The 25,912-nt window shown below is 38.5% G+C and overlaps 1 protein-coding gene across 8 annotated transcripts; it reads right to left on the bottom strand.

Annotated features, from left to right (window-relative positions):
- Positions 1-905: 905 nt before the first annotated feature.
- On the bottom strand, positions 906-21,828 carry SSX2IP (SSX family member 2 interacting protein). Of its 8 annotated transcripts, XM_032446227.1 has the most exons (16): positions 21,004-21,826; positions 19,050-19,145; positions 16,971-17,021; positions 12,259-12,391; positions 11,735-11,901; positions 11,329-11,529; positions 10,385-10,495; positions 9,085-9,220; positions 8,127-8,202; positions 7,871-8,042; positions 7,399-7,549; positions 4,857-4,993; positions 4,260-4,433; positions 2,551-2,662; positions 2,031-2,148; positions 906-1,795 (listed from the first exon to the last, which is right to left on the bottom strand). In XM_032446227.1, the coding sequence occupies exons 4-16, from the start codon at positions 12,299-12,301 to the stop codon at positions 1,714-1,716; spliced, it is 1,680 nt and encodes a 559-aa protein (XP_032302118.1). In that variant the 5' UTR covers positions 12,302-12,391; positions 16,971-17,021; positions 19,050-19,145; positions 21,004-21,826; the 3' UTR covers positions 906-1,713. The 8 variants fall into 8 exon arrangements, with proteins under 8 accessions (XP_032302118.1, XP_032302120.1, XP_015725916.1 ...); XM_032446229.1 differs by lacking the exon at positions 16,971-17,021 and having other exon boundaries at positions 4,260-4,385; positions 21,004-21,827; XM_015870430.2 differs by lacking the exon at positions 16,971-17,021 and having other exon boundaries at positions 21,004-21,825.
- Positions 21,829-25,912: the final 4,084 nt, after the last annotated feature.

The following is a 25,912-nucleotide window of genomic DNA, read 5'->3' as shown; positions in this document are numbered from 1 at the left end:
CTAAAAGTGTTCATGAAAAATTGCTTAATAAAATAGTCCAATTAAGGTATCCAACAAGAACATGTTTAAGTGCCCTCAGAAAACATCAGAGAACAATCTCTTCAGAACAGCAGCAGCCCCTAGTGGCATCCTGATCAACTACGGATTTACAGATCTTGAGTAAATTAGTTTCAAGATAAGAACCTTGCATGTAAATTACTGTTCTCCCACTTCAAATCACAGAAAATCCTGAGTTGGAAAAGATCCACAGGGATTGAGCCCATCTCCTGGCTCCTCACAGGACTACCAAGACGCAAATGTTGCCTGAGAATGTTGTCCAAATACTACTTGAACTCCAGCAGTTGATATTATGACCAGTGCCTTGGGGAGCCCATTCCAGTACCCAACTCCCTTTCTGGTGTGGGACCTTCTCCTAATACTCAGCCTGTGCCTGTCCTTACACAACTTCATGCTGTTGTCAACATGTATATTAAATTCTTCAGCTTATGTCTTTGAGCATAATTTTAGATATAGGTTTTTACTCTTTCATAACTAATATTTATGCAAGTTCTTTACAGTATCATGGGGACGGCATAAGCTCAGCAGAACTTATTTATTGAGAGGGAACTGGAGAAATACATTTTAATATAGCCTTTTTAGAAAGAAATATAATATGATTATACTTGTATTGTTTTCCCTGTCTGGTTACTCATGCAGAAAAAGTACATGAATTGACTCAGGTGAAGGAGACTTTGAAACTTCTCATCCATACATGGGTATTTTTAGAAAGTTATGAACAAAGATTTCCCTAAGGCTACACCAAGAATTCTGGAGCCCACTAAGATGAAAACAAAACTAGCATCAGACAATGAACCCTGGCCCTACAACCACAATAATTAAAAAACTAGCAGTCACAAATCACAGAATCAGTTTCTTAAAACAGACTTACACATTTATTTTTTTACATTTGAAATAATTTTATTCCTGGCTGAACCACTGAAAGTCCTAATGCATCTGTAAACAGAGTATCACTATAAAACAATTTCAAATACCATGTAAAATAATATTATGGATGTATGCATTTCATTTCATGATTTCTCAACATAATCATTTTGTCTATTTACAAATATATAAAGATTTCGTGCTTTAGCTCATCTGAAATATCAAAGAGGTATTTTCAAATCACACAAATTAATAAATATAGAACTTGTTTCATTAAAAATCTACAGTATACTGTACATTCAAGTTGAGGCAAAAGAAGTTTTAATGCCAGTTACACTTGAGATGTTTCTCAAGATGAGTGTTTCTAATAATTAAACCATTCCCAAAAGTGCTATCTGTCTGTGATGAAAAGAAACATTAGGATCCAATATTTCATTACAGCCAAAGTTTCAGACCATAGCTTCATTCACAGAACCGCAGCTTCCATTACTAGAAAAATATCAAAGCTTTAATATACTTTTAAATAAGCATCTTTCAAGAGTTGCAAGAAAAAGAGGCAAGAAATGGCCTAAAAAAAATTAAAAGCCATGTGCACACACATACACATCACAGCTCAGCTTACCACATAACCCTTCAGAAGAATATTCAAACTCACAGCATCCTGTTACACTTTAGAAGTTTATGAATAACTCTAACAAAACAGCAGGAAACCCTAGGAAGTCTAAGGCAGTTGATCTATGTGCAAGTTTCTACATAGCAGAGTACCATCTTCAGAGTCTTCCTGTGACTGCATTACTCAATTTCTTCCTTGTCACTTTCCTCCCACTGATTTGGCTTACTGTCTCCAGCAGGTTTTTTTAATGCAGCATTGAAACTGGTAAAAAGATAAAGTAACAGCGTAAGTAACTGCACATTCAGTTACTAATTACGCTTCAAGAGAGAACAACAATACTGTTGTGATGTTTTATTCTTCTACATATCAATCATAAGACCTAGATTAGATCTTTTGGTACATTATCACAATTTCATCACTGCTCTAAATAGAGTTCAGCACTATGAAAAACAAACAAATAAACCACAAGAAACATCTACAACATCATTTGAGATACCTGTTATGTGAAATATACTGAGAAGTCTGGCAGGATTCAGCTGAAACAGGACCACTCAGCATACAGTGAGGTTTTCTTTGCTGAGACATTGAGCTCAGACGATTGTCTTGGTCAGGAGCTGGAAGGCATACATATAATCAGTTAGCTCACTTTACAATTGAAAACATTTGAAGGCTTAAATTTTAAGTCTTCTATCAAAAACAATGGACAAAAAAAAACCAAACAAACACCCAAGCACAGCAAGCACCTTCCTCCCACCCTACTGCATGACTGTAATAATAAATACAGCCAGAAACACCAGAAGATGAAAAAAGATAATTATAACTTCAAAAGCTTTAGTATACAGTCTTAAATAAGTTGCTCACAGATCATTAGAATCAAGTCATTCTTCAAGGTAACAAGGCAAATGATCTGTTCCTAAAAAGACAATTTTTTCCCCACTATGGAAATGAATTATATCTTAATCTTATAGGTAAAAGGTGGAAAAAGCAAATTACAGTAATATAATTTGAATACTTGCTTTCTATTAAGGCACTTGGAGTTGTCACATTTTCAGAGTGCTTGTAATCAGTACACATACTTAAGAACTGTTGCTTCAACCACGCTCCTCTATCTTCTTCAAATGCTTTTCTCTAGGAAAATAAATGACTATTTACAGTTACGACCACAGAAACAAGCTTAGTCTACGTTAAATTGATGCTATTCCATACTATAAAAGACTTCAAAAGTTACAGAATACCCATGCAACTAAGGCAATTCAGAAGTTTAACAAAGAGTTACAGTCATGTAAGCAAGCTTTTCATTCCAACAAGGATTAGCTGAGGAGGTATTTATTTACAAGCCAAACCCCAAGGTTTTTTGGAGAGGTCTGAATAATCCTTTCACTTTACTGTTCTCCACTACAGTGACACAATCTCCTACCACTGTCTCTTGTGCTCCCCCTGTCCCCACAGTGCGGCACTACCTTGTGGAGATGCTTCTATTTTCTGGGCAGTTGCTCATAAGGATTCCTGCTTCCGTCTTAGTCCTCAGCTTTCTCATAAACAAATACAAGCAACATTGAAAATAGCACTGATCACTTCCTTCCACTAAAAAAGACTGAGCAGAAGAAAGGTGGTGTTTCCTTTTCCAATCACTCTATGCGCGCAAAAGTAGAAAATTCTGGCTAAAAAAAAAACCTTCAAAAAGATGCATGGGATGTAGAATCAAGAGACAAGCTATCCTAACTCCAAAAAACATCAGTGAAACAGAGTGCTCCCATCACATAAAATAAGAAGGCTTGCAGTATTGCTTCTACTTTTTCATTTCTCCTTTCAAATTTCAGTATTCTAACATTCAGAAGCACAGGTAACTACGTTTATGTTGTAAAATGGTCTAAAATATTTCAGGACAAAACTTCAAGATTACATATTAAATCTAAGAATTCACTAAAATGCAAGGAAAATAGAATGAAAAAGATTGAAGAATGCATGATCATATATATAGTGGCCTGAATCAGTATTTGTCAGTGTTCTGAACTACTGTTGTACCAATGTCTCAAGTAAAACTCAAAATATTCTATGATCTTGACCTTTCATGTTCCTCCCTGCTAAATTTGTAGTTGTCTTCATGTTTTGATCCTAACTGCTGGCCAGACAAAAAGATGTGCTAGAGCAGCACGCTTAGAGAAATACCCACCCCAATTCCCTCCCAGTATAAGTCTGTTTACTGGCCAGCTCAACTACAAGAACATGAAATGGCCCTACTGAAGCAAAGATATATTTTGGCTTTCTGCAAAACTGGTTTCCACGAAAATTTAGAAATCAAGAATCTTTGAGAATTCAATACTGCAGCCAAATCTGACAGTGATTTGCATAAGCCCGGCTGTCTTAGGGAGCTACACTGAAACAGCCTCTAATCAAGATTTAATGAATAAGCAGACAGATCTTTCAGAAGTACCTAGATATTTCCAAAGCTGCAAGAAAAATAATTCATCCCAGTTGCAGCAAACCCATTCCAATATACACGAGAAATTAGGTGTCTGTTGTTTTGTTTGTTTTAAGTGCCAGCTGAATGATCTGCTGCATTGACCAAAGCTATGTTTTACAAAGTGCAAGAACAAGCTCTCTGAATAGAGGTATAAGCAAACAGACAATGTATACTAGGAAGTTTTTAGTGTGTATTAAGAGTTATTCTTGTACTCTCTTCCATAGCAGTTCCTTTTCTAATACCTTTCCACTTTTCTAGTACCTCTAGTCCTAATCTAATAGCAGCTTCTGTAAAACTTCTTCGTTCCTTCTCAAAGTTCTTTTTTTGCTCTTGAAATAGCCTCCATTCTTCCTGAAGACGCTCTCTATCTTCCAGCAAATAGCAGTCCTGTAGTAACAGAGTGGTGTCATCATCACATGGAGACATAAGCTGTTGCTGTAGATATAAATACAGAAATAATAATTTTGGAATGACTGTTCAGTTGTTTAGACTTTCCACAGATTCAATTTCATCAAAAAAACAGTTGAAGTTTAATAAGCAAAAAACACAGGTGGTAGGGGCAGAGTTTCAAGCAGCCAGCAAATCACCTCTGTTCATGCAGCTGGCCTTATCAACCGTCCTCATGTCAATTAACCCCCAGAAATTTTCCTACCAGGATTACAAACTCATTACATTACTAATCAACTGAACAGATCACTTAAACCAACCACAGAGATATCCTATTTAAAAAGCACTGTCAAAAAAAAAAAAAAAAAAAGAAAAAAAAAAGGAGAAAAACTCAGAAGTGAGTGATAAGTGACATTAAAAAAAAATAATAATTCACAGATTTGGTCTTGAAAATAACAAAAAGCCTGCTACCTGTAAAAGCTGCTGCTGAGTTTTGATCATTTCTTTACATTGCTGAATTTCTAACTCTAGTTTTTCAGTTTCCAGCTCATGGTCTTCCCTTGAAATTACATCTTTATCATTCAAGGCTCCTGAATGCACACGTGACACTAAGGGAGAAGAAAAAAGGGAAAAAGGTTACTTAAAAACAATACATCACAACACTTAAAACTCAAAGCAATAACAAAGATTGTTAAACTGTAATAGTTTAATTCCAAAAGACACATTCATCATGCACTCAAAATTCCTATTATCACGACAAGCAATCCAGAATTGGTACTACACTCGTAATTAAGAGCTACTGCCATTTATCCTGAGCTGAACATTACAACGTCACCTCAGATTTCACATTTTGTGGGAATACAAGAAAAGCTGTTCAGAGCAGCAGCTGTGGAGCAAGATAAACAGCATGAGAACCAAGGACACCTCTGCAAGGAGAAGAAGGGTCTCACAGCTCTGATTGGATACGTGCCTGCATGGACAGTTGAAAAGTGTTTTGTAGAATGCTTTGTTGACATGTAAAGGTGGTTGGGAAAGTTGTAAGGGCAGACGGGAAAGTTAGAAAAATAACTTGTGAAGGTAATATAAGGGATGTGAGAACTTGTAATAAACGATTTGGATCGTTCACATCTGAGTCCGTGCCTCAAATGCTGCAACATTTATTCAGGTAAATCACAAATCTGTGCCGCAACAGTGTTGCCCAAAAAAAAAAAACAACAAACAAACAACCAAACAAAAACACCACCACCAAAAATAACCACCACAACTTGTTTCAGCAGTTATTTAAAAGAAAATAACAAGTGAAGATTTCTTTTCACTGATGCATGGTTAGCCTATTCTGAGCCCACTATTGAAGGGTCTATGTGTTCATAAGAGTATGGCAGTAACTATATATACCATAGATAAAAACGGAAAGATTTTTTCCCTCGTGTTCTATGAAGGAGAAACAGAGCTAACAGTTGGAACACTGTGTGCACATTTTTAACTCAGAAAGGGAATGAATCAGAGAGGAATAAAATGTGCGTGAGATGAAATAATGTAATGTGTGGTTGTACAAAGATACAACCATCCCAGCATTTGTAATATGCCAAGTCTGGATCCCCTGCTGACAGTGTTTAAACACTAAGCAAATGCTAACAGATCAGAACATGGTTGTCTCTATAAACTCAAAAAGAAAAAAAAGAAAAAGTAAATAAAAAGTAACTCCAAGAAGACTGCAAATACTCGAATCTTTTTTTCCTGATGCTTACAATTATTTTTTGTCAGTACACTGAGTCAAATATTACTCAGAATAAGTGATCTTAAAATCCTTTCTGTAAGAATATGTCTATACCAGAGACCACCTGCTCTTTTATTTGCAACTACATTCATGACCTTCTCACTCTTATTCCTGACTGCAAACATCCTTGCTGTAGCAGCAGCATTTGCTTACATTGGAAAATAATACTAGGAAAGAATTTTATATATTTTTAGCTGTCTTTTAATGCTGTTTAACAGCTGGAAATGAGGAGAGTCCAGCACCATACCATCAACTAGTTCATTTTAGAATGCCAGCAGAAGCACTAGAGATATGGATGTAACGAGCTCAAACTTTAAGAAGGATCTGTGTATCACATATCCCAAGTTGAAAGAAACTGAGTATCTGCATTACTTGAACAGCTCAGAGAAACGGGGAAATACAACCAACATTTACAAGGGCTGCTCTGAAAATAATGCTTCCTGCTTAAGTTGGCCCACAACATCAGAGGCAGACAATGGTGGCAGAGGTCGAACCTTCTCACCAGCATTCTGTTACATTTCATTGCCATGTGACAGATGGCAGCAGAAGGGCAGTAATGGCATCTGACATGGAAATGCATATGAAGCAAAGGTGTGTCAATGAAAAAAACAGCTTGCTGAATGTTTATGGAGGCCAAACACAGTGGATGTGAGCAAAGCAAGATGGTGCGTGGTCTGTTTCAGCAGTGATAACAGCATGTCACCTCCACTAATGAAGATTTTCTGTAGTTTTTTGCAAGCATGACATGTAGGCTCCTGTTAACTACTGGCAAAAGCACATAGCTAATTAATGGTGACTACGTCGAGAAAAGAACAGAACAGTATTATGCAGTTCAGAATTTAGTCTATTCAATAGTACTATTGTGCTCTTTGTATCTGCTACAGTTCTCATGAAAATAAACAGAAGGCATTACTTTTGGAGTGACCTGCATATTACAGTGCACGTGTCTCCAAAAGAAAAATAAATTATTTCTGAAGAAAGCTGTTTACTCTGTCAAACTACAATTGTGTCTGTTCTCAGGATAACAGACTTGCTAGGCAATAGCTTTCCTAACTTCCCACAATTTAAACTCATGTAGAAAATGACAATCACAAGCCTTTTCAGGGAGTCTATCAGGTCACAATCCCTTGCATTTTAGCTTCCACTTAGTTAAGACATACAGTAATGTAAATCCAAAGAGCATGACACCAAACAGTCAGGAGCATTTTACATGTACGCATATGAGTTAAACACCACCTTGGTTATCCAGCCTTTCAACGTGATTTTTCAACATTCTCCATTGTTTTCTAATGCTGTTGGTAAGCTGCTCTCGCACAGTTTCACATGACAGTTCCCACATATTCTCTTTATTTAACTCTCCAATGTCCTCCTCCAAGTCTGAAAGTACCTATAGAAATAGAAACAAAGCCTGGTGCAAGCAATCTTAACGTTCAAAAAATACACATTTAAATACATACGTAGATTTGTTTGACCAAAGAAAAGTAAAACTTATATATGTGTGTGTGTATATAATATAATATATAATATATATATATATAAACCTATATATACATATAGGTTTTACTTTTTTTTTTTTTTTTACTATTACAAAAATAATGAAAAGATTTTTTCAGGTCCTTCCACTGCAAGCCTTCCAGGAAGTATTTTAATCAGATTGCTCCAGCACTGCAAACTATCACAGACTTAAGCTTAACCAAAGAATACTTACTGGCCCATCTTCAGACCTTTCTTTAGGTTTTTGTTTCTGTGGTGGAAGAAGTGAAATAATCTCTTTCTTCATTTGCTGAAGAACTTTTTTCAGCTCAGCATTTTCCAATAAAAGCTGCTTTTGGCGTTGCTCATAGTCACTTAGCAGAACTTTGTACATTTGTTCTTCATTTCTGAAAGCAGAAATGTGACAGTAACAAGGTGACAACATAACAAAGAGTTTAATTAATGTTGTTCTAAAGCAACTACAGTTTCACCTGGCTTCTGTCTTATCAGTCCTCCACGCACCTCTCTTCCCATCAGCTCTACCAACATAATTTAGAACTTCCATAGCTACAAATGAAAAGGAGATTTCAAAGCATGAAACAATGTGCAATTACATATTCAGATGACACTTCTTTTACCTTTTTATGTATTTACTGACAGAAGACCGCGTTACCCAAATATCCCCCTCACTCTTAAGACCAAACTGAGACCACATTGCCCTGCTTAACAAAACAAGAGTAAAGGATAGAAATAAAATTGTGTTTGGAAAGCCAAAGGTTGGGGATGTCATTCTACCTTGCCTATTTTATACACTCCTTAAGAACACCCTCAACCAGCTTTATATAAATCATGTATACATTATTTTAAAAATTACAACAGGATAGCAGTTCAAGTTCAATTCTCATTAGCTCTCAAGGAAACTGGAAGTAGATTTAAGACCTGGTGCTTGTTTTCTTTTTTTACCTCAGCAATATTTCAATTAACATTAGTAAATTCAAGTAAAAAACATGCCAAAAGTTTTGCCCACTTAAGTGAGAGGATTCTAGAGATTACTGTGCAGATACTAAATTGCCTTCTGCTGCCAAAATAGGTGTTTCTGGTACAGCATCCTAATGTGATCTTTTTTACTTGCACGGTTTCAGAAAAGCAAAACCAACTCAGCAACAACATGAATAGTTGTCTTCTGATTCAGCAAACTAAACCAGCTCACTAAAATATGCAATGCTATAGATGGCAAACAGCTGAGACTGTTTTGGGGGGTGGCAGAAGGGATAAGAGTAGGACTTCCTTTCCAATTACATCAGTTGATACATTTCATCTAACAAAAATTTCACAATATATTCAAGGTTCCACTGGGTACTTAAGCAAAGGGGAAAAGTGATATGAACATAACTAAAATCAAACATTTTTAACACAAAATTTACTATTTTGCTATAGCACTCTACTTACCTATCTTTTTGTCCTTTTTGTTCATGACTAATTGATGTAAGCGTTCCTTTAATTTGTTGTATTCTCTCTCTTTCCTCTTCATATCATGATTGTACTGTGTAGCTCTACTTGAAATTATGTTCTGTAACTTCTGAACCTAAAAACAATCCCACAAGAATACATGTTTATTCAACTAAAGCTCAACATAGACACATTTCTTCAGAAAACCAAAACAGATGTGAAATGGTGCTTACACAAAACTATTTCTGGATAAAGGAACTGACAACAGAAGCCAGGAGAACTCCCACAACCTACATATTCTAACCTAAGATTTGCCTCAAGAAATTTAATTGTTTTTGTGCACAAACCAACACAGTAACGAACTTGTTATAATGTTACAGTCCTTAAGAAGAACTGAGTACATTTTTTGGCAATTCATGTGATATATTCTCCAATATACTCAGTACAAAGAAAAAGACATGTTTTTTGATTCAGTAAATAACATTTAGTCCCTAATTTAACATTAAATTATGCTTATTAGATTTACATTTAAAAAAAACCAACAAACTCTTTTGGACAGCAGGATAAGAAAAGAGGGTGCTACTATTCATTCCAAAAGAACATGAAAACAGGTCAGAAAGCCCAATAGTACCAATAGGCTGGAAGAATTTTGACTCAGTTTTAACCCTTCCAACACACAGCTAGCTCAACATGCCCAAAGTTTTAAGCTAGAACTTCAAAAGTTCATTATATACAGATAATACTGTGATCACCTGCTAAATATTTATGAATGAAGAAAACATTTAAAGAAATTTAGAAGCACGTAAGTACAGTCTGGCAGGGATCATATGGAAACAAATCCCAAACTAAGGGCAATGTTTTCTTATCTGTGTTCTTCCAAGACTCTCAAGTTTAATGAGCAGGGGCTTTCCCCCACTCCCCACCTTTTGCTCACTTCTACAATGTAACAAAGATAAAATGCTCCTGTACACCTACATTTGAGAAAGTGACTGAATCCTATCGCTACCTATAATTTTAAAATATATATATAAAGTATATTTTTAAAACATAAGATAATGTATAATCAAAAGCATAAAAAACATAATAAAGCTGTACATGCTTATGTAGTACTCTTTAATAGAATCATATCTATCCATTACAGAACATATTTAATCGGTGTGCCAGATGTCAGTTTGATTTCACTGAGAGACATTTACCAAAAAAGCCAAAAAACATTCAATGTGAACAGGTACCAGACACCTTGCAAAATCATCATTATCGAAAATGTATGTAATGATTTGCATTGATGTACATAACTTACTTCATCCTTTTCATTTTTAAGTAACTGGTGCAAATTCCTGTTCTTGCTTTGCAGTTGTCTGTCTCTTTCCTGAAGGCCAACTATTTCCCTCTTAGATAACTCCAACTGTTCCTAGAAAAAATGTTGACAATTCAGTACCAATAAAAAAAAAAAAAAAAGCTAAGGATAAAAAATAATGAAAAAAAAAATAAGGCTAAACCACCTTGAGACAAGTCTTCCTCCATATTTGACCACTAATGTTTCACCTTACATTTTCTATTTCTGGACCAAGAACTATGATTCTCCAGGAGGCAATAAGCAACAAATAAAGGTAGGGAACAATTTTAGTGGAGCATTTCTCTTAAATAAACAATGGAATAACAAACATAGATACGCAATTTGTGACTACAACGAAGCAAATGGAACATCCTACATAAAACAAAGCTTAACTTAAGTTTTGCCAATAGCTTCTAAGCAATCTTTATAAAAAGGCTTTGTGGTCAGTTACCCAAGAAATCCAACAACGACAAAAAGAAATGAAAAAGGCCATACATTAGGAGAAGAGTGATGACACATACTAGAAAAGTTACCAACGTGAGGATTTTTGTTTCTACTGATTACAGTTGTACTGTAAATTCATCTTTTAGAGCCAGGCATATTCATTTGGACTACACTGAATGAGCTCAACTGAAGGATTCAACATTTGTTTTCCTTGATTAAAAAAAAAATCATTAAAGAAAACTTCTAAGCAAGATTTCAGTTGTTTTGTTAATTCATACCTCATTAATGAACCTCCAGATGAAAAAAAAAAAAAAATCAAGAAGCAAAAACATCCATAAAAATACAATTGAAAATCAGTACTGGGAAGGTCAAAAAAGAAATTTATTCACTGTTATTACAGTAACTGTTAAACGCAAACGCTGCATTATATATGCGTATATTGGTAAAATCATCTTGTTTTCTACCTTTAGTTTAGCATAGCAGTTCTGCAAGTGATCCATATCACTACCCAGTTTCAGATGCTGCATTTCTACTTCTTCCTGAGCTCGAAGGTTCTTGTGCTGCAGTACAAGCAATTCATTCATGCAGTTTATGATAGATATTAAGTTTAACTCCTTTCCTTTGGATTCCGCATAAATAGAAGGAAAGCCCAATGTTGTCAATTCCTGGTGAAAGACAAGGTGGAGAGGGGGGTGGAATAAATAACTGGATAAATCTCCCAGATACACAGTATCAGTTGAAAACCCATAAGGAAGTAAAAAAATATATTCTGCTGCATAACAACTTCAGCTTCTGAGCATTAAGAAAGAAGCCTTCCAAATACAGTGCATCTTCGTTACCAAAACCTCCAATAAACAAGATGTGGCTTACCCTATTGAGATAGGATATGCTCTGTTCAATATTCTCTTCTGTGCAGAAGGCACTGAAAAAGGTGTGCATGCTTTTGGAAGAAGGCAGTGGCAAGCGTAGCACTTGAGAGTTCATGTCTGGAGGAGATATCTTTTTCTCTGAGGTATACTGAAATATATTTTTGCTATCTAAAAGGTAAAAACATTAAGAAACAATTCAGGGCTAGTAGCTCAGGATATCACATACAAAAAGCTTAAAAAAATATCCCTTTACTGAAATTATTATTCATAGATGTTCACAAATCTAGAGCTTGGAATGAAATGAAACACATTATAAACATACCACAACAATAATTTTAAAAGGACAGTTAAAACTCCACAGCATCCCAGCAGCATTTATATTTAAAAGAAAAATTACTGTACATATTACACTGTTCAATTTCATGTTAAATAAATTTCATGTTAAAAACTCTAATCGCTCTTTAGCAGCTATAATACCCCAGTAGAGTTAACACATCTACTAAATTTAAAATATTACTGGATTACCTGATGACAGCACTGGCACAGTTACAGTCTTCCAGTCTCCCATAGCAACAAAACAGGCAGTGTACCTGAGCAACCCGTTCAGCAGCGCAGTATTTAGTGCAATTCCTGGCAATCTGCGTTACGTAGGCATCTCCTAAAATAGTAAGAGCATTTTATATTAACAGATAGAAGATTAAAGTAAGCACAGGAGACAGACTACTAGACCTAAATCATGTGACATTTTTTCTTCTTCTTTACACTGTAAAAAACACCATAATCACACTAAATATTATGCTGTACAAGTGACGCATCTATCTAGACTTAGCCTCAGATTTAACCACATCTTTTAAACTATCAGTTAAACACCGTCTACACATGAAAACAATAAAGACGCTGTAGATAATTCAATTGTTTCTGTTGACGCGTATCCAAGAAAACACAGCAAGCCAAACATCCAATATTTTTCTGCTGTATAGCCAGAAAGCAATCTTACCACGACCAATTTCTGTGAAGCTTAAACACAAATCTGTCTTACTAAGATTATTACTTAAAGGGTAAAGAATATTCTGAAAGAGATTTATTGGCAGAAAGAAGTCAAAAGAACTTCTAATACATATTTAACCATTTAACTTAACCTATCCAATCCATTGTACTGACTATAAACAGCTATGCTGCCTTTTCCCTGGGAAGCTGCTTCATTCTTTGCAACAGCTCCAAAATTGCTGAAGGACTGCAGAATAGGAAAAGCCTAATCCCATTGGCACAGCCACTCAGTACAGCACCATTCCTCTGAAAACCAGAAGAAACTCACACATTCATAAGAAAGAACAAGCTGATTGTCTCACTACCCTCCACCTCACAGCGTGAAGACTCATAAAGCATCAGAGCCGGTGCACTGCCAGAAACTTAAAATCCAGCTCTGATGTTCAAGATCTAGACAGTCTAACTCATCAGCTGTTAGAGGAACAGCCACCCTTCAGGAAAACAAACTCTTCACCTGTTCAGGGAAGAAGGCTCCCATTTTCAAAATTTACAACTGTTGACCCAAATCTCAAGTCAGTCTGGGATGGACACCATGGTTTTAAGGAGTACGGACAAGTTTGCTACTAACTCCTCCTAATGTTCTATTACGTGCACTCTTGGAAGTGGAACTTCTGAAATGCTGACACTAAAAACCTTGCTTTTTTATCATTATGGAGAAAGCTATCATTTGGAAAACCAAACTGCTGTCTATTTAAGCCACTAAACAATTGTGGGTGATCTATTACCAAAAAGGTCTCCAGTGAACATAAAAGAAACAAGAATCTCCTTACTGATATTTTAAAGCAGGCAAAACAGCATCCAAATTAAGGGCAGCTTTTTATGAGGTCATATTGGTACACAGCCATGCTACAGAACATTCAGAACTAGAAAATAAAATATTTTATAAAATATAAAATAAAATCTGCCAAAAAAAAAGTGAATATTCAGATCCTAAAGGAAAGGACTGACTCAATGTCTGTCATTTCTGATGTCTATAAGGCAACCTTTTCATTTTTTTCCCCCAAAGAAGTCAACTGTGCTTTTTAAAAACGTAATTCAAAGACAAAATAGAATGAAGACACTTCTTACATGTTTATTTAGCTTCTGTTAGAACCAGCAGATAAAGAAACCTGCAAATGAAAGAGTGGGAAAAAGGCAAACTCAACTACAAGTATATGTATGAGAATGCAGGATTGCATTCTAAAGAGTCTGAAACTCAAAACACACAGATTCCATTAATGGCTGTTGGAAATTCTACAAAAATACTACTGACACTTCAGATATGCAATTCATTTCAAATAACCTGGCTTCTATTCTTAAAAAACTACATAACCCCTAAGAGATCCAAATTACCTCTCAGTACACTATCACCATTCCACAAGTCTTTACAATGAGTGTTTTGACACAGCATCTATTAACCCACACATCACTTGACTGGAAGTTGAAACAGGACTAACACAGGTGGTAGAATGCAATGATTCTCCATATTTTAGTTATGCAATTTGCACGCTTTTACTCACAGCAAAGTCTTTTGATGGCTTCTCTGTGAAGCTTTATTTCTAGGTATACCAACAAAAGGATGTAATGAAAATGAACAGAAAGACAGGTTCAGAAGGATGTCTAGCATTAAACAGAACACAGAAATACAGAGGGAATATGAAAATGTCCATCTAGATAATGTAACTATATTCTTCTCGCATAAAGGATTCTAGAGACTTTTGACTTGAAAGGACAACTAGCAGTACAGCACATTCTGTTCAATATATCAAATTCACAAACATACACCACAAAGTCACTATCCGGTGAGCACTAAACTAAAGAACTTCAACTGTTAAACCAACACCCAAAAGTAGCTTAAGTTGTTCCATGGCAGCAGAAGAATGCACTAGCTTTGAAGTAGTTATCAGTGAAGCGCACAGTCAGCATTTTGTACTTGCATCATCTTTTTATACTGTATTTAGAATCATACTCAGATATGCATGAGACAATCCCCATGTCAGCTGCAGTAGGGAATGCCACAAGCCTTTAGTTCCGTGCTAAGATCATTTTGCCAGTTCCACATGGCTTCTACTCCCAATTCAGGACCTCAGCAATGACTTTTAAAGCTACCTTATGATAAAGAATCATCAGCTACATTTCCTTGCCAATCTAGGCAGTTTCTCTGGAGTAACACAGCTCAAAATAGACTCACTGAAACATGCAAGAGCTACAGATGAGCGTCTCTAATGAAGACAGCAGGGATGCAAAATGTGTTTTGGTGATCTCTCTAGGCTGTCTGCCTTAACACAGGAAAGCTTTAACTAAAGAAAAGGGCCTGCTTCACTTTGTTGAGCAGGAAGAGAAGGAATTGAATTTTTTTTCTTGCTTGTTTGCCTCCCCACATCCCCTGTCCCCTTAAACCCTGCTGGTAAAACACACAGTGAGAAGCTTAATAAATACATAAATCAACATTTGTTGTTTCCCAGAATCTCATACTGAAACTAAAAATCTATGGGCAGGAGAGAGGAGAAAAGAACGAATCTCTCTACAGCCAAAGCTACTGTAACTACTTAATGATTTTCTTTCTGTGCCCATTCTGCCTATGCAGCTATTTCACTAATAGGGCTGGTGACTCACCCAAATATCTGAAATGACCCAGTGCCTGCCAGACACTACTTTGCATGTTGGCAGCTTCACTTTTGTTCCAGTGATGAACAAGACCCTGGAGGATCTGGGAGCCAGTTTCGTATGAGTGAACACAGTGGCAGAGCCATCTCATTGCAAACAAACAAACAAAAAAAACTGAAATGAAAATGAAGAAATAAAGCATCCCCTTCTGTACAGCTGACAGGTGCACAGTTGACAGGTAAACAGAGGTTAAACTGGATGTTTCATATGAAAGATTACTGTGATAGAAAGATAATCAATGATAAATGGGAAATGCTCACCTACATCAAAGGCTCGCTGTAAACTCTGCAAAGAAGCGATCTCCAGAGAAGGTGATCCTGCCTTAGTGGTAGTCAGCCCTTTGAGATCTGGGAGAGGTGGAGCCGAGCTCCACCCCTTCAGGTAGCACAGCTGAATTACCTTCACCTGTGCTCCCACAGCTGACTCATTGCTTGCCCCAGAGATTGATTAATACCAATAATCAAACAAAGGATCACTAACAGGAAAGCACACACACACATGAAAATCCTAGAGCCTAAAGCTATCATGATAATATACTGGAATTTAATCCTAGTAAATGCACCTGAAGTTTTGCTGATTTTTTTATTTTATTTTATTTTTTTTTTAAATATTAAAAATGCCCACAGGTAGAGCCCTACAAACTCCTACATGATTCACTAACATGCATCCTTCTTTTCAAGAATAAGATTACTCTGAACTTTGAAAGCTAAACTACAAATAAAGAAGCAAAAGTGGATCTTAAAATCACTGTTTCGTGCTCTGGGGTGAAGGGAAGGAATTGTCAATCACTGTGCCAAGATTGAAGATAAATCAGATAAAGCAAGTCTGAGTTCAGACTATCAAAACCTACAAGCCATAAGCAGTAAGCACTAGGATTATAAACTTCACACATCACAGTATATTTCTAAAAACCTGAATATCACTTTTTAACTTGAAACGCAGTTACACCTACTAGCTTTAAAAAATTCTTCCAGGCAACTCTGTATCAGGAGATAAAGTCTTATAGTAGCACTGTACCACTATCATATTACACCATCTGGTCCTCTCTAAACTGCACAGGGTGTGGCAATGACCGGATGGAGATCAGTGACAAGTGGTGCCCCTCAGGAGTCAGTACTGGGAGCACTGCTCTTTAACATCTTCATCAATGACATCGACAACACAATCAGCTGCACCCTCAGCAAGTCTACATATGACACCAAGATGTGTGGTGCAGTCAGACATGCCTAAGGGATAGGATGTCATTCAGAGAGACTCAGATATGCTCCAGCAGTGAGCCTTGGTGAACTCTATGAGGTTAAATAAATCCAAGTGCAGAGCCATAGCAACTCCCACTATCAGTGCAAGCCAGTGGATGTAAGGATGGAGCACAGCCCTGCTGAAAAGGATGTGGTCATACTGGTGGATGGCAGATAGGTATGAGCCAGCAATGTGCCTATGCAGCCCAGAAAGCCATCCATATCCTCGGCTGCATCAAAAAAAGCAGGGCCACCAGGACAAGGGAGATAATCCTGCTCCACTCCAATGATCTGGTGATATCCCACCTGGAGTACTGCGTCCAGATGTGGAGTCCTCAATGCAGGAGAGATGCATACCTGTTAAGAGCATGAATAGAAAAGGGCCACAATAGTGGTCCCAGGGATGAAACATGAGGACAGGCTGAGATCTGGGGCTGTTCAACCTGGAGAAAAGAAGGGCTACAGGGAGACCTGAGAGCAGCCTTTCAGTATTTAAAGGAGAGGCTATAAGAAAGAAAGGAACAGACTCTTCAGCAGAGTCTGTTGCAATAGGACAAGGGGAAATGGTTTCAAACAAAAAGAGGGGAGATTTAGACTGGACGTGAGTTTTTTTGTTTGTCTGGTTTGTTGTTTTTTTTACAACAATGGTGGTGAGGCATTGGCACAGGTTGCTCAGAGAGGTGGTGGGTGCTCCATTCCTGGAGACCTTCAAGATCAGGCTGGATAGGGCTCTAAGCACCTGATCAAGCTGTAGGTGCTCCTGTTCATTGCATGGGGAGTTGGACTAGATGACCTTTGAATGTCCCTTCCAACTCAAAAGATCCTACAATACATGAAAAACGCATTATCTGGTAACCCAGAAAGCTTTTTAACCTAAATTAACATGGATAAGGGAAGGTGATCTTTGGAAAGAGCTCTCCTTGCCTTTTAGTGTTACAGAGCCATGGAAAGAGGTGAGTCAGCATCTACCAAACATTTCTCTTCCACGTGTTAAGTACTACAAGTTCCAACATATACACAGATTTTTACTTAAAAATCTGAAAGAAAATTAAAGCATTAGTTAGCATTTACTTAAAAGGCAACATGATTCCTTCTAACTACAGCTACATCCCAAGTTGAGCTGTGAATCTGCTTAAGGCTTTTACATTTGTCTAGTAATCCACAGATGCCAAACAGATGGCTTTCATCCGGATAAATCAAAGACGTCTCAGTCCATGTAAATTAAGGGTGCATACTAGTCATCACATTATAAGTTTACAAACGTATCCCTGATAACGTCACAAGAAACACACTTGTTTTATTCATGTAAACACCCTGAAGGTCCATACTTCTCTTCCCTAGAATTTTAATAACTATTCTCTCTCTATGGCTGTTTTAGTAACAAAGTTGACAATTAGCACTAGAATATAGCTCAGATTTGGTGATAACTGCATACCTCAAAGAGCTCCTCTACCTGTAGAAACCTATTAAAACTGTAGTGACCTCTCGTTAATACTGGGATTTCAATGACAGGTCCTGCAATCAAAGCAGATTCCTGATATTTCCTCTCTGCTCTTACAATATTGCAGCAATTAAATTAAAAAAAAAAAAAAAAAAAAGAAAAAATGGGGGGGCACAAAAGGGAGAATGTAATTAAGTGGAAGGACTCTAAGAGAACATTTCTTTAACATGTGCCAAATTGCCAACTAAACTTATCAGTATTGTCAACAGGAACCTTAACAGGTAAGCCCACTACTCAGCCTGCGAGTACTGCTAAGTTTTCTTCACTATAAGCATATCAGCCCAAAAGATCCCTTACATACATTATTAACTTAACATGTCGTAAGAAAGTTGTAAGAATAAATTTTTCTTAGATATTCAATAACTGGAACCACACAAAAAGCATACCCCTTAGAGCTGATAAAACATGATGTTTGATTTTCTCCTACTGCCTTTGTCCCAAACACTCAGGTTACAAGGACTTATCTATCACCTCAACATTCAGCTCTACCTTCAGGATACACAAACATCATCACTGCAATCTCTGAAAAAATTGGAACACGTGGAAATATTTCATTTGGCTCACAAAGTCCTACTCCACAAACAGAGCTAATACTATAGGTCTTTGTATCAGCGTTTTCCTATTGCTAAAGAACAGATCTATTTCTGTTAATCTTCTGGATTTTATTCCTCTGTTGAAATCAAAAACCATTTGCTACACATAGCAGGATATTCTATTCCAGCTACAAGGCCTCTGCATATCATGAATACATAAGGAAGCCTCAGGAACTCTGTCTTCTGTAGTTCCTCCTTTTCCTGAGCTCAGCTTTAACCAAATTCCATAACTTCATTATCTCTGCAAGCAAAAAGCATTAAAAAAGAGAAGGAAGGGAACGCAAGTCTCACCTGTTCCTAAAGCTGATAACACTTACAGGGCAGAGCCAGATTTAGCATTCCAGCTCTCAGAAACAATGCAATTCACAAGGTTCAGTAGCAGGTAACCTGTAAGATAAAAAAGGCACCAGGTAAAACGAGTGGAAGGTCATCAATGTAACTACTTTCTCTAATGAATGCCAGGAGATTGAAGAACTGGATTTCCAAAAAACTTTCCTCGATGTTTCCTAACAAAAGCTCTTAATCTACCATGCCAAAGGATTTACTAATGAGTGATTATTGGTGGAGAAGGAGAAATAGTAGGAAAAGTTAAGTATTTTCCCCTTTCTCCTTCTTTAAGTATCGTATAAGTGTTGCATGCCCCATAAATGCCCCAAAGAGATAAAAATTAATCACAAATGGGATCTGTTTGTGGCATTTCTGTTGTTGGGAGAACTTTCAAAGGTGCTGGGTAGGTCAGTGAGAAAATTCACTCATGGTACAGAGTTATTTAGAAAAATAAACACTAAGATTGAATGATAAGAACCCCAAAAGGTTGTATTCATAGTTCACAAATGGTAACAAAAATCCAGGTTTGTGAACTGTTATTATTAGGAAGCAAAAAAGCACAACAACAACTCAGCTGTGTACTTAATCCAACAGGCTCTATGTTAAGCACAATCATGCAAAAAGAGATCACAGAGTCACTGTGATTACTCCTCTGGGCAGTTAACAAAACATTGGAGCCCTGGACACAAAAAAAAATGAACATCATAATGGCTCCATACAAACACTGAGATTCCTCAGTTGAAAGAGCACACATCATTATGACCTTCCCTATACAAAATGCAGAAAACATCTGAGAACGGTGGAAGGTCAGCCCATGCTTCCATACAAGAAATTAACAAGCTGCAAGTTTTCCGCTAGAGCAGCTAGAGAAATAGGACAAAACATGTACAGAAACACGTATAGAAAAATATCACCCCTTCTTTTAACACAGTTGTGCAAAATGAAATGAGACATTTAGCATGAAGGCTGGGGAAAAAAAGCACTGTTAAATAATAGACTCGCATCACCATGTGCAGGGAATACAAACTATATGAGCTGGCTGTAATCATATGACACACATCAAAAGCCACCGAATGCAAGAAGCAAGCTCAGCTCAGAAGCCCTTCAGCTCCGCGGTGCAGGGCGCTGGGAGGACACTCTGACAGAGGGATCGCTGCTCAGCAGCGTTTTTCCCTTAGCATCTGCTGCCAGCCGCTTTCAGAGACAAACCGAACCCAAGGAACCTGGGATTGCCTCCTGTGCCCTCTCCAGCCCAGCCAATGACTGATACTGCGCTTTCTCTCTCCCAGACCAGAAAGAACGTTTTTCTCCCCCGCTCCTTTCCGAAACCTTCATCAATGGCATCAAATCCCGTTTCAGTTTTAGCACCGACATTTACCCCGCACATTCGCGTTTCATTCCGCACACCTCCCGATCGGAGCCATTCCCCTGAAATACCCGAATTCCTGTCATACATCGCAGCACACGGAGCCCTGTGTAACCACCTCACGGGCAGCACGGCGCTCTGCGCAAACAGGGGCTGCAGCAACACCACGAGCACATCCTGCGTTACAATTCAATCCACACAAACAGGATTTGGGGTTCTGATTTAAGCAGCACTCAATCATGCCAAAGCCGCACATCCCCCACTCCCACCCCGCTCGGAACGCGACCAGCCGCGGGCAGGGTTGTACAGGGCTGTTCCCGGGTGTTGGCAGGACCAACGCCGCCCGACAGCTCCTGGGCTCCCACCTCGCCGCCCCGCGGACACCGCCAGGCGCTGGGCCTGCGTCCAGGGACGAGCTTTCCTCAGCCCTACGGCTCAGCCCGGGCCTGCCCAGCAGCACCAACCACACCGCGGCTTCCCCCGCAGGCAGCCCGCAGCCAGGTCGAGCTGTGACCGCCCTCCCACCACCAACGGCCACGCAGCGTCCGTTACCCGCTGTTACACCCGCCTCCCACACCGCCGGTAAGGAGAAGGAGGAGGAGCCCCGTGTAGCACCACCTGCTGCGGCGAGCACACACGGAAGAAGGGAGGAAGGACCGGCCCCGGCCCAGCTCCGCGCGGCCCCGTGTCCCGCAGCTGCCGCCGCCGCCTCGACCCCGCGCCGGGCCCCAGCGCCGCTGCCATTGGCCGGAAGGTTGCTAGGAAACCTCCCCCACGGGCCCGCACCGCCCCTGCGGGCCGCGCCGCACCTGCTGGGGCAGGACACCTGTTGGCGGAGCGGGGCTGCGGGGTGACAGAGCGCCCCGGGGCGGGGCCGGGCACGGAACGGCGTCTGCTTCCATACAACAGTGTATTCAGCATTTAGTTGTGCCCCGCTGGGACCCGCTCGTCTGAAAAACGCGTTTCAAACCTGGCTTACCGAGTCCCGTCCCTAAAACGTATCCCTCGGTGCCACTTAAACACCTGCAGGGATGGGCACCCTCGAAGTCCAAACCTCCCTTGGTGCGACTCCATCCCGTACTGGGTAACATCAGAGTTTGCATATTCACTGTGCTACTGCAAAAGAAAAATGTTGGTTAACCACAAACCCAGTCGTGTATTCCAACCCGCTGTATTACCATCACTATCTTGTAAGCATGATAAATTTATAAGATTAACAAAGAAATCCTACAGGTCTTTACCTCCATGTGTTTTTATTTGACCAGCTCGAGAATGAAAAATAAGGTCTAAACCAGACTTTCAAAGTTCTCATCAAAACTTAACTCCCATGAATGGAATTTACTCTTATTACTGGGACTGGAATTGAGGCCATTTCTCTTTTGTGTTGGCAGACCATGATTAGCTCACCCTGCAGATAGAAATAACTATTACAAGGTGACTAACTACTACACTATTAATAACTATTACACTATTAATAACTATTACACTATTAATAACTATTACACTGATCAGTTCTTGCTGTGTAGGCAGCACACTGCCAGTGTCTGCAGAAATACCAGTTGTTGGTTTGGCAGTAACAGTAATAAATGTTTTAATAATTTGTTCTTTTTAGAGTTAGGAAATCAATCCTTGCAATGCAATATATGTATATTTGTTTTGTTTTATGACTCGGGTTAATTGTAGGAACTTTGGACTTCTACACTGCAGCACTGCTGCAGGTGCACTCTTAGAAGAAAGCAGTCTTACACAGAATGTAATATGTTAATCGTAATAGCAAGTGAGACAACAGACATTGTTCATGGGAAGGATTAAGTTCCTGCAGCTTTAGAAGATAATGGATGGGATGTGTGCTCCTGAATTCCCTGCGTCTATTTGATCTTAGCAGCTGTTTCTGAAGTTGGTGCTATTCACATGAGAAATCCCCAAGTGCTTTCCTGTGTGTCGTGGGTTGGGTTTTGTTTATGTTTTAAAGGGCTGGCCAGAAACAGAGAAGTCTTTATGGGATGCTTTCAGGCAACAGAATCAGAGCAAACTTTACCTTATAAAAAATAGCCTAACACTGCTCTTTATTCATAATGCACTAATTCAGTGTAATATAAGACTACCTAAACCACAGTGACAAACACTTTCAAGTGGTTTACACCAAGGCGTAGGTAGGTAGGATTTAGTGAGGAAAAAAGAGTGGACCCATTGGAGATTTTGGTTCTTAAGAGACGCAGTAGGGACATCAACTATTGCTTGTGCTCTCTTGAGCAAACTTACCATAAATATCCTGTAGTTGATGTTTGGTCTTTCACAGTAACCAAAATTTTAAGACTGAAATTCCTTGAACAGTTTTCTGTTTATTTTTCATGCTGATAGCTTCCTTGCCTAGGTTGAATTAGTGGAATGATCTGGATGAATGATCACTTTGCCTTGCAATTTTGCAGCTTAAAAAACAAACAAACAAACAAACCAATTTTGGTACTTCATAGCTGTTCCTCTCTCTGATATAGATTATTATTCTTAAAATTCATTTGTCATATTTCTTTTATAAACATAATTTATAGCATAAATGAATAGAGAAATTTAGAAAATTTATTTATCCTTTATTCTTTGTTATTCTTTGCTAAAGAATAATAATGATTAAAAAAAATGGGATTAAGAAAGACACTGAAGTACTGGGAAGGTTGGGGATTAAAGGGACGCTTTGTGAAATTGAATACAAAATGCACCTCTATAAAAATAAATTTAAGCAGGATTAAACTGTAACTTGTACGAGAAAGTAAAGAGGCAGCTACAATTCAGAAAGAGATGGACTGATCCACATTGTGTCTGCACTTGAATTCAAACTCATCTTTTTAAGTACATTCAAAAATGCTGCTTGCTGGAGTGGTTTCTATAGCAGTGTCCTGCTTCATTACAAGTCAGCAGGGCTGATGAACCATTGACTAGCAGAAGCTCATTAAAATGTCTGATCCTGTTATGCAATAGGCCAGTGGCAGTCTGCAACGCCTTTTTTGTCTCTTAGTGTAAGACCAGCGCATCTCAACAAAGCCCAGCTCATAGGGCTTTCATGTCTCTTTTGTGGACATGCACAAAAATAACCTCATAAGCCAGGCTGCACGTTGTGCACTGTAAGCAGTTTAAGTTCTGCTCTCAGTTACAGCTCATATATACAGCTCCAGTTGTACAGTGAGGTTAACAGATACATCAACCTGTGCAGGGCCCATTGGAGGCCGAGCGCTTTCAGCCATCTCTGAAGATGCAGGCACCCACAGTAGGATTTAGGTGGAGTTTACATACTGCAGGCTACCTGTGTGATCCAGGTTTTCCTCTTTCTCCCTGTATGACATCCACTGGTCCACTGCATAGGAGACATTCAATTTTTGTCTGAAAGTCCTTCTGCCTCTTGCACTCTGTCTGACTCTGGTATTTCAAGCCAATCTCTGTTAGATAATAAAAGCTAGACAAAAGGAAGCTATCCTTCCCCAGGGGTTTGATCAAACTAATGCACAGCAACATTCATAACGATATCCAGGGGATGGGCTGCTGTTGCCTGGTAAGTATATCCTCCCTGAAGTCTTCATGTCAGAGGAGTACTACAGAAAGCAAACTAAACATCAAGGGTTGAGGCAGGTGCAATACAAAAGGGGTGATGATGGTGCAAAAAAATATCCAGGCTCCAGGTAAGCTGTGATAAGCACCTTGCTTGCAGTCACCAAAGCCTATTATTGGATTTGTCCCAGAGTTCTCTCTGGAAAAGAATACATCAGGTGGCTACAGCACATGTAGCAACTCAGGCTCACTTCTGAAATCTTTTTTAGACTTTTTTGAGTTCAAGAAACTACTTCCATGAATTAAGGAACAGCACAGACTATGCCACTGATCAACTTCATTGAAAGGTTTCAGAGGGGCAGAAATACTTAATTAAATACACTGATCATAGCATCTATAGCAAATCATGACATGAAACAGTTGTTCTTCTTTACTCCCTTTCCCATGCTACACAGACACTATCTTCTGAGAATGAACACAGTATTTTCCATGCCTGCTTCAATCTCAATGAGCAAAAGATTCACAAACATTCTTTCAAGACCTTATACTTATGATATATTACTATTGGCAGGGCTAAACATTGCTGATTCTGGTGCACTCAACTGCTCCTTTTCATCAGGACAGCTGTTGAGGCAGTTGAGAAAATACCATTAACAAACACTAAGGCATTCTGAAATATTTGTAATTGTTGTAATGTGTTTGTAAAGAGGAAGAGCAAGAGTAGCATCAAGGAGGTGAAGAGAAACTCAAGAATGGTTTTGAAAAGCTGCAAAATAGCATTTCAGGAGAAAAAATGAAGCTCCATGTCCACAGAACTAGGCTCTGGTTTACCTGATTCCTCCCTGGTCATGACAAGAAGACTTACTTTATTGTCAGCAAATAAGCATGTCTGTGTCATTGTACAGCTGCCCAAAGCAACATGCAGAACCTCAAACTCTGTTTGGTTATCAGATGAAAAAAAGACCAGGAGCTATAAAGAACATTACAATATTAAACACATGGGAAGTGAGGCACCAAAGTCTTAAGTGCATTCTCATGGAATGGCTGAGGTTATTTTCAGGAGAGCCTATTTCACAACCAGGAGGTGTAATTTGTTTTCTTAGCTACGATTTCAGATTATAGATTTCTTTTAAATGTCAATATAAAGATGCCTCTGACTCTCTCACACAAGCTTACTACTCATTTTCCACTCCTATGATGCAGAATTTTCCGAAGAGTTACCAGGAATTAGTCTTCATCCAGGTAGAAATGTGCTGCTTCCTTGCAGAAATTCACTGCAACATCATTTATTGACTGCAAACAAATTATACAAGCATCAGAAAAGAATTAAAGCTTTCATCTGGTGCCACTATGAACCACATAGGGAAAAGATTTAGGAATATAAAATCTCCGTAGACATACTTCACCACAGTACAGTCCTTTCAGAGTGGGACCCACAAAGTAAATCTAAATGTCAGAAAATCAACAGAATGTAATGATTTCAGTTTTGCATCTCTTCAGCTGGTCTGTGACTAGCTTGCAGAGTAATTAAACAGCAGTTATCCACTGTGAACACAGCTGATACTCCGGTTCCTAAGTGTACTCAGCTGCAACGAGGTTCAAGTGACTCTGCTCCCAAGAGGGGTGCTCCATGTAGCACCAATGAACTGCAGTCTGAGCTGGGGACAGCTTGCCACTTGAAATCACTTAAATCAAAATCCCTTTCTTCACTTTAGGATGAGTTCAGCAAAAGCACAGAAAAACAATTTTATCTATGTTTCTATTTTACTCAGTCTAGCAAATGATGATTCACGTAAGTACTGCATGCACAAATACTGTTCTCTAGTAGGTAAAAAGGTGAATGTTGAAACAGATCACCAGTTGAAAGCATTTTGCAAAAATTCCATATTCAAACAGATGTCTTAAAATAAAATCACTTTCTAGT

The sequence above is a fragment of the Coturnix japonica genome, chromosome 8 (assembly GCF_001577835.2).
Source record: "Coturnix japonica isolate 7356 chromosome 8, Coturnix japonica 2.1, whole genome shotgun sequence".
Lineage (NCBI taxonomy): Eukaryota > Metazoa > Chordata > Aves > Galliformes > Phasianidae > Coturnix > Coturnix japonica.
Note: the sequence above shows the minus strand (reverse complement) of the source record. Positions and strands in the feature narration are given on the sequence as shown.